This window comes from Dermacentor silvarum, chromosome 9 (genome assembly GCF_013339745.2).
Source record: "Dermacentor silvarum isolate Dsil-2018 chromosome 9, BIME_Dsil_1.4, whole genome shotgun sequence".
Classification (NCBI taxonomy): domain Eukaryota; kingdom Metazoa; phylum Arthropoda; class Arachnida; order Ixodida; family Ixodidae; genus Dermacentor; species Dermacentor silvarum.
Genome location: NC_051162.1, coordinates 163,682,508 through 163,692,462, shown reverse-complemented (window position 1 = coordinate 163,692,462; position 9,955 = coordinate 163,682,508). Strand labels below are relative to the sequence as shown.

Sequence of the window (9,955 nt, the reverse complement as noted above, 5' to 3'; positions counted from 1 at the left end):
CCAGTTTTCATCCTCTTCATTTCACTGTACTCGATACTTCGTTCCCACGCGCCATTGTTCCGCCGGCATCAATCCTCGCCTTGCCGTCAATTCATCGTCATTATGCCGTCGCCGTCATTCCTTCGTACCCATGTCATCATCATAGTTCTGTCCTCGTCAGTGCATCGTGGTCATGCCTTAGTTGCTATGCCGTCCTGGTCATTCCGTCGTGATTCTGCCGGAGTAATGCCGTCATTAGTCAATCGCCACTCCATCGTCATCATGTGTTGGTCTTCACGTCATTGTAATGAAGCCGTTGTCATACAAGCGACATAATTTTATCTTCGTCAGGTTGAGGTCGTCATGCTGTCGTCACTATTACATTATCGTCATAGAGTCATTTTTGCGCCCTTATGGTCGTTTCATCGTCGCTAATATGTCGTCATAATAATGGCTTCATATCATCATTATATCGACGCGCTAGGCATTTCGCCGTCGTCTAATCATCGCGATTCCTTCGTTATCATCTGTGGGGTCTGAATAGAGTAGTGGCGCAAGTGTATGTTAACAAGTCTTGTCTACCTTAGTGTGGCTAATGAACCCGCATGAGCTACGAAATGTCTCCGAGTATTTTAGCTTCATTCAGTAAGTTACCGCAAATTTTGCCTAAAGTTTTTATTCAGTGAGGCGTTTGCCACCGAAAAGATATCCAACTTCATCCTGCAATTTTCATTTTAACACACAGTTTCTAAAGAAGACCAGCCATTCCTCGAAAACACCACGAAGAGCATTGCCTAAACAAATTCACACAGCCCATAAATTCGCAATTTTTCAATTGATAGGCACACAAGCACGAGCAGTAAACAATTATAGTGGAAACGCTTAGAGCGACAGAAATGCTCTCCAGACACTCTAAAATAAACGAAGAACATGACTAAATTTGCAGGTCTGGCGCAAATAACGCATCACGGGTCAATGACAGGATTTCTGAATGAATGAAACAAATGACTGCTTAGAGATTTGGGTGTTTGGGAACGTAATGTAACGAGTGGTAGGATGTTTTTTATGTAACCATGAAAGATGATGGAACAATTTTTACACGCAGCCTGTTTTGCCTGCCAGCGGGAACACACGAGGAGCATAAAAATGAAGTAGAAATATGATATCTTGGATATCATATATGAACTGTGTGGTACACCACTACTAATCCCCATATAAAAATAGTCTAGCATCAAAGCGACAAACACTGAATCACCGTGTAACAAGATCGACGTCACACACTAGCAGCGATAGAATGCTACCATTAAGCGATCAATAACGATACCGTATAAAATCACTGTGTACAAAGAAGTGGAAACGCAGACAGTAATGTGATGAATCACCGCAAAAAAGAACAAAAAAAGAAAAAAAAAACTAATTGCAATGCGCATAGATATACACTCTAAGAAAGCTTGTACGGCTGGGAAGTTGACATTTTAAAAATATTTATTTGTTGTTGATTTTTTCTTAGAAGCAACACTGTTATCCTATACATTGAAATTAAGGCACCACATTCCGTCTATATAACGCGAGTGCGCTTGTAGCAGTGGTGTCACACGGACATCTACCTTCGAGCCAAGAGTTTATACTTCGGTGAGTGTAAATCGCTAAAACTGGTGCAGCCATGTAGTTTCGAAATTAGATGAAATTCATTACCGCATTTTAACTTCTTTCGCGTGCATATTCTTAATATAGTTGGGGTTAGCTGATAGTAAATTTTACTGACAAGCTTAACTAGAGAACAGAAAAGGCATTGAATAGCACGCGGACAACCAAGAGTGTGTGTCTTTGCTGTGTTGTCTTTTGCGTCTTGTGCGAGCCACAGAGGGTATATGGACACTCGGATACTGAAATCACGTAACCATATCCCCACGTGTCCACTATTCACGCGTAAAAAGCTTACATGCATAACCTATGATACAGGTAGGGATGTCCAGTGGTCGAATCTAGAAATCCTGCTGCTCCCTACACAAATCGCACTTAAAACCGAACTCGTCGATGAAGAGAGATTTGAGCTGCACTGTAGTCAACTCCCAGCGCCTGCGGTACTCTGGCGGAAGTGTAATCCGCTCTGGCTGTGGTCCCAGACTCAGGCTGTTGTGTGAGCCATTTGTGCTGACGGTGGATGCTGATGGGCTGGCTCCGCCGCCTACCTTTATTGTAGTCGCTCACTCCATGGTCGCTTGCGCTCCCTATGGAGTCCAACAAATTTCGCATTGGCCAAAAATCGTGGCGGTGATTGGCATCTGTTTGTCTTGCTACCTCAGTCTCTTTACAGCATTTCTGGACCTACGTGTCGAAGGCGGGGCGGCATATCAAAGCAATCGTCAAATTACAGATTTGTAGCCTTATAACTAATAATGAACATCGGCCTTAGTTTGATAAAACATTGCCACGTATACTTATTTACCTTTCTCCGGTGGCCACATTTCAAAGGTTAACAAATGGTAAACGTTATCGCTCGGCGCAGATCGCGCTAGCACGTATCGGACATTTTTCGATAGTTTTCGATGGTTCTATCCGTTGTTTGTTGTCACTGAACCTTGTGTAATCTGATTGTATGCATGACGCGAATTGTGTAGTACTTTCTGGAAGACACGCGGGCACCAGCGATTACGCTGGAGCTTTCGACGAGTCATGCATAAAATCCGACGCGCTTGACCCGCTGATCAAATTTTCGACCATCACCGACAGTGTTCACCGCTATCGCTGTGCTTGACTGTTACTTGTTTTTCTGGGAACATGTTCGCCTACTAAAGAGTTAGTTTCATGATTCACAGTTTTCGCTTCCGTCTTTTTCACCGTAAATATAACGTGACAATATACTTACTCTGCCACAGTTGAAGCAGCTCACTCTGCCTGTGGCAGAGTGAGCTGTTTCAAATACGACCACTCCCGCTCGGATCGAGAAACGCACTATCGACGTCGGTACGCGTCTTCGCACGTAGTGCGCTATAGGTTAAAGTGTGCTTAGATTACCTCTTGCGCGGCACGACAACGGTGTCATCTGATTCTGCGCATGCTACACATATTCGCGTAATAGTTTGTTTCCTCCACACAAATATGCCAAAGTCGCGCAGTTGGTATGGTGGCAGATATATAAGCGATAATTGTGTTATATGTTTTCGTTACATGTGGCTTTAACAAGCGACCCCCTATACTTACAGTAATTAAAGGTGTTTGTCGTCAAAACTTAAGAAGGAAGTTAAGTGAAGTGTTGGTGTGGGAAACAGTTATCACACACACCCTCCCAGGTAATGTAAAAAAAACCAATAAACTACGTTCTATTCAATTCGCGTTTATGTTATTACACATTATTCTCAGAAGGCACTACGCTGACAAATTTGACAGTCTCAAAGTAATGCAGAAAAAGGCGCTCCACTCAAGAAGACCTTGGTCAGGGAACACACACATAAAATCTTTCATAAACACAACATTATAAAAGCTGGGAGCATTTATAACCGCACGCGGTTAGAAATGCATAAGAGTGCTACATGAGGCAAAATTGCAATGTTCGTACATGTAACGAATTTTGCATGTTATTCCTTTGAGATACCAGCGACGACGCCAAACCCATTTCTCTCGTACTGATTACAGAGAAGACAAGGTACGACACCCAATGCCATCTACACTGAATAAACATGATTAACCAGATATAGAGAAACCTAGATTAACAAACGAATAGATTTTCTATCTTTTTGTGTTAGCAGCGCTAGACTCAAGTTCAGAAATCATTGCACCTATTGGTTTTTCCCAATTGGCATGTTTGTATAAACTTAAGTTAAATATTTTGGCTTCATGTATGTGCTATGTTTAAGATGATTTCTTATTGTGGGTTTCGCAAAGGATCCTGTGGCAACTCACCTGCTGATGTGTAAATGTGATTGTGTGAATAATACATATTCTTTTATTAAATGCGTAAGAATTTATTTCCCCACTCAACGAGGAAACGAGTCAGTTCGCCTGTCAGGTAAGACGAATCGCTATAAAGAAATCATGCATAAAACAAAATAAGTTCAAAAGGAACAACGTTGGTGGTCGTGAGTTTCTAATCTACGACCCGACGCTCAGAAGGCCCACTGGGCGAAACACCCACGCTTGCAGAAGGTGATAAATCTGAATAATATGAATGTGTTGTACAATGTGAAATGCCAAAGGAGGGCGGTTTCTATGAAGGCTCTGTTAAAATATTTGGTTATGGTGGAATAAAATTAATCTCTAGGACCACATGCACAGCTGACTTGGAGCATTGTAGACATCAGGAAAATTTCGACTTTGCTCAAATTTAATGCGAAACACAGCACATCCCCGATGCGTTTCGGTGGTCGCGGGAGGCGCCATTCATTGGGGTGTTCCTTCAACGACCGAAATGCCGCCGAACTCTGATGGCTCATGCGCTTCGCGTAACGCAACACTGGCAGATAACAGTGTCTTGATTAGGCTAATAAGGAGTGATGAGGGCTTATATGGGTCCCATCACGGTTAATAATAGTGCGACGTGGATAGATAAAGTGCTAAAGAGCCATAAGGGCTTACAGTGATTGGAACAATTCTGATAGGGTTGATAACGACCGATAAGTGTTCATAAGGCTCGCATAGAGTCTGATAAGGACCGATAATAGTTTATAAGGGTCGGATCATGTCCGATAGGTTGGTAAGAACTGAGAAGGATTGATAAAGATCGGATGAATTGCAATAAGGTTGATAACGATCGATAAGAGGTGATAAGGGCCGGATTGCGTCCGATAAGGTTGATAACAACCGGTATGGGTAGATAAGGGTCGCGTCTAGTCCGATAAGGTTGATAATGATCGAGAAGGGATGATGAGTGGCTATATTGGTCGGATCAAGTTTGATAAAGTTGACAATGACACCGGGATGCGTGGAGATGAGCCAGTGGAACAACGCTTACGCATACTTAGACAACTCCAGTGGAGCTTCTGTGTGAATATGTTTATGTATACTTCGAATGCATTTTCGGTGACCATTCTTTCTGTTTCGTTGAACCAGCGCCTCCTACATATTTTTTTCAATGCCAGTACAATCGCTCGCACCGTAATGGGAGCCGTTGGTGCACCTTAATTCAGTGAGTTACCGAGATGTGGCGCTACCCGGAGGGTTCGACTAGACTTACTATATATGACTCCCGCAGGGAACCATATCTGCGGGAGTTATATACAGTAACTCTAGGTACGACTGCTTGCGTCACGCGTTCGTCTGAGCGCGCGCCGCTGCCGCTCCAGAGGACATGCGGTAGACGCTTCACGCGTCTGTCAGGATTACTTCCTCCGGCTTCCGTGGTGAGGCGTCACCCAGAGGGTACTCTCCCCCACAACCGTAAAGCAGGAGCGAGTGCTAGCCGACGGGGAGAGTAGGAAAGGACAAGCGGAGAGGGTGGCGAACCATTGGATCGCCCGCATCTGGCTGGCATTGAAAAAAATAGAGGAGGCGCTGGTTGAGCAGAAATATACTAACTTCAATAAGTAACAATGCGAAGGGTTGAATTGGGCACCGATATTCTAAAAAACTTGGAGGACGCTTAAGCATCGCCTTTAAGAGTGGAACGCGATAGCATTCAAAGTTTCCTGACAGCTTCTTACGAATCTGGGCACCTGCAGCTTATGTAACTTTAATTTTTACCGGGCAACGCTGACGGCGAACGCAATGTACCATAGCCTCCTATATAATCTGTGCCTGCCGGATTATCGGCGATTCCATGGATAGCGGTCGTCGGCGGAAGTATGGCGGTGGCGCCACTTACGTAGGGTTGTCGCGTGCGAACTTTTTACGTTTTTGGTGCTCATATGTGACAAAAAAACGTAAAAGTAAATAAAAATTGTGTAAATACATATATATGTTAGCGTTGTTTTAATATAGCAATATAAAGCGGTCGTCGTCGAAACTTGGGATGGGGGCGCCACCTACGTATGGGCCTAAGGAGCGCTTTTTGAAAGGTTGCGAACTACGCGCTCGTCGCGCTTCTCTACTGAAACAAAGTATGAGTGATAGTGCTGCTTGGCATGAAGATGAAATCTTTTCTTTTTTTATTCGGCCAGAATGTCATCAGCAAAGAAAGCCTGTGTATCTCTAAAAACGGCGCCGTAAGCACTCCGGTTCTCGGGCGCGACGGGTGCATTTCAACTGGGGTGAAATTTGAAAAATATATGAACTTAGCTTTAGGTGCATGGTGTAGAAGACCAGGCGGTCACATTTAATACGGAGTCCCACCATACTGCATCCCTTATGATCATGTCGTTGATTTTGTACGTGAGCTCCCATATATCCTCTTTAGTATTTAATTGTGATCTTGGACAGACGTACCACGCGAGTGCGTCGTCTACTTCTGAAGCTTCGAAACATATTTATTCACTGTTATATACTAATTAAAAACTCGCCGCTCGTCATAGCAATCAAGAAATAAATCATGACTTAACCATTTGTACAAAAAAAATGCTTTATTGCAAGGTCCATCGTCGAAGTTGCTCACTTCGCACCACGAACACCTGTGTTCACTGTGCCCGCTTGATTACAACTTCAGATACTTCCTCGACAGCGGTTTCCGAGCGAAGTTTTTGCATACATCGCTTTTGTCGGTCACAGCGGAGGCGTAGTTGCTGAGCAGGGGCTTTATGAATCGGGAGCACACAAGTTCAACCAATTTTTGGCGGTGCTGGTCGTCACCCATCGTGCATCGCAGAAGGGCTGAATCTATCAGCGCTGGTGCAGCTACATTGAGTAGCGATGCCAGGGGCCTTCGGAGATTTGGTGTCTCCGTCAATGCACTGTTAGTAAACATTCTTAGCGTTTCTAGGACGTAAAGAAGTTCGTCTGAGGGGTATAGCAGTCCGCCTCTGTCCTGATTCTTGGTGAGCTGTTGAAGTGGCTGGCTGCTGGGAACTTTGCTTGTTAGTTCACCGCAGTTATCACATTCCATGTGCTCTCTTACCACTCGTGCTATGTATCCGCCCATGTAGACTGTTGCTGTCACTTGCAGGGTCGGCAAGCTTGCTGGCACGGCTTTGCACTTTGAAGCGCTCCAGGATGTGAATGGCAGCTGAAGGCAGAACAGACGGTTCTTTGCGTGTGCGAACTGCAGCGGGGAGCGCCTTGCTTTGTACGAGCTCTTGCTCGTGTAGGATGTTGCTACATTCAGGCACGGCTACGATGCCTGTTTTCAGCAGTTTCTCAAGGCCACTCATCGCGGAGCGCACGTCCAATTGGTCATTAGAGCCCAAGGATCGCCTCAACGTGCCAAAAAGGGATTCAATGGGGTCGCTATTAAATTTCCTTGTCAGCACAAAGCAAAATTTTTCTTTTGCAAGCAAGTGCCGAACGCAAGCGACCGTGGAGTAGGTTGTCAGGAGAAGCGCCTCGTAGGTTTCTGCCGTGAGAAAATTGTGCGCGGAAGGCGACCTGTTTTTCAATTCTTCCAGATACATGGGAAAAGTTAGTTCCAGCCATTCGAGGCGGCTATCGTCGGAGTCATCATAGTGTCTAACATCGGGATTGTTTTGGTGGATGTATTGTGTCGTGTTGCTGGTGTCGTGAAGTAGGAACCAACGGTAGATGTTCTTCATGGAAGTTATTGTTGGCCCTGCTGCAGCGAAGGAGTAGTCACAGCTGTGCCCTGCCTGCCCTCTTAAAATTCCAAGGCCGCCGTCACGCTTGGAGAAAAAATTTCCAGCGCACGCTTGACATTCATTTTTTCGATGTTGTTCGGGAATACATGTTTTCTAGTAAGTTTTCTCACGGGTTTAACGATCATTTCCTTCTGCAAGTCGTATATTTTCTTCAAGTAACGAGAAGATATTTCTCCGTCCGGGCCAATTTCTCTTTCCAAAAATTGAGATCTTACATTTTTCAGGACATGGCAGCAGTCGAAGCTGAGAAATAAAAGTCTGTCGGGATCAATCGGGTGTTCAATTCTGTAAGTCAGAAATCCGCCGCAGAGGTCTGTCATGGCACTCACGTTTATTTTGTGGTTGTCAGCCACGAGTCTGTCCACTTTGAAGCCTGATTCTTCAACGTTCTTAATAACTGATCGCACCAGCTGCGACAGCTGAGAACCAGAGAGGCTCTTCGTGAAGAAATAAGACACTGTAATCCTGTAAGATGTTGACAGGCCATTTATGAGGAAACACAACAGCGAATTTGCCAGCAAGGGCTCATTTGCTGGGTCGTCCGCTTCGCCTACGGCAGCATGGCCAACAAAACAATCTTGCTGCTTGTTGTACTGCAGCTTTGGCTTTATTCGCATTTCATCCATGATGAGGGAGCAATGTCTTGAAGCAGGCGACGTCAGTTTCTCACTCTCTGCTTTTAAGCGCAGCTTTATCAGTGAATTAAAGCCTGCTTCACCACTCGTGCCCCCGAGGAATTCTTGAAGGGTGGTCCTGCTCGGCAGCTTGAGCAGTCTTTCTTTCCTGGCATGCTCATAGGCCTTGGTAGATAGGTGTCTCAATATAATGCAGTGGCGCACAACATCTTCCGACCATGTTGGTTTTTTTCGTCTGAAATTAATTATTTGATTCCAAAGGAAGACAGCCGATGTGTCTTTTTGCTTGGCTTGCTGCCTTATGTATGACATATCCGCAAAGTTGCAGTCTTCCTTGACTTTTTCTAATTCTGATTTATATCTGTCAACTGTGTTCTGGAGTCTATCAATCTTTCTTTTCATTTCTCTTTCTTTTCTCAGCCATTTTGCTTTCTCGTTTGCGTAAAGACTGCAAGATTCTTCTTCTTCGTCCATCTGCGCCTCTTGGACAACTATATCAGAGTTATTGTCTGCTTCCTCATCAAAAGCCCTTGGTGGCGCACATAGCTGCTCTTGCACCGCAATTGAAGAAGACTGTGCGCGTTGTTCTTTCTCGGTGGATCTTTCAAGCTCCATAGGCGTCTCTGGTACACTGGCTGAATTATTCATTTCTTTGCTCTGTGTAAGTTCACTTTCTGAATGACCAATGTGCTCAATCGTGCTTTCTGCAGCAGGCGCACGCAGAACTTTCGACGATCTCTCCGGAAAGAGCGCAGGCACTATGCCCTTCTTTAGACGGCGCCTTTGGCCATTCGTAAAATCTTCGTCCTTAAAGTGTTTGCTGCAGACCCTTGAATAGTTGGATGATACATTCGGGGTCCAGTCAGGTCTATCAATTGCCCTGATCCATGCTTCTCGCAGTGTGGACTCCGCAGGGATCTCATGAAAAGATACACCTGCTATCTTGTGTTTCCCGTCCGATTTGCAGTTGGGCACGCAACAGTATGCCATCTTGGTCTGTAAGAGAGAGAAAAAAATATATATATATATCGTTTTGCCCTTCCCGTTTCCTAAAATCATATATACAAGGGCATTTTTTACAGTTACACGCTTTGCAGAAAAATTACTTCGTCGACGCACATAATGCATGCTTAAAACAACATACATGCAATTGCAAACTTTGATCTCACGATAATTTAATGAGGTGCGTGCGACAAGTACAACGCAAGCACACAATTTTAACTTTAGTTGGACAAACCATTAAATCTCACGGTGGTACAGTTTTAGCGAACTTCACTTTGCTATTCCATCCTATTTAATACGCTGCAAATCGTGAATACTTACTTGGTTTTAGCGCTCCATCATGAAATCCTGCCTTCGTGAAAGCAAACTTCGTATTTTCGGCGATATAGCTGCAAAAAAAACTTAGGAAAGCAGCGAAACATTCCCAACGACGTTTCCAGCTCTGCGGCTTCCAAAAAAGAAATCGTCTGCTACCACCGCAACCGCCGATTCAAACCTTTATTATGACAAGAGTACGAACAACTTTCGTCGTCCGCTACTGCTATCATGCGGCATCCCCATGACGAGGTTTGCCGCTCCCTTCAATATGCTGACTCTTACCCTACGTAGGTGGCGCCGCCATAGACGACGGCCTTTTCGGGCTCATCCGGCAGGCATAGA

At 44.7% G+C, this 9,955-nt stretch overlaps 1 protein-coding gene across 1 annotated transcript; it reads right to left on the bottom strand.

Annotated features, from left to right (window-relative positions):
- Positions 1-6,127: 6,127 nt before the first annotated feature.
- LOC125940246 (uncharacterized) lies at positions 6,128-9,627 on the bottom strand. The gene is given in 3 exon segments (XM_049656129.1): positions 6,128-7,033; positions 7,035-7,660; positions 7,663-9,627. Coding segments are annotated over 3 exon segments (2,892 nt in total). The 5' UTR covers positions 9,440-9,627; the 3' UTR covers positions 6,128-6,544.
- Positions 9,628-9,955: the final 328 nt, after the last annotated feature.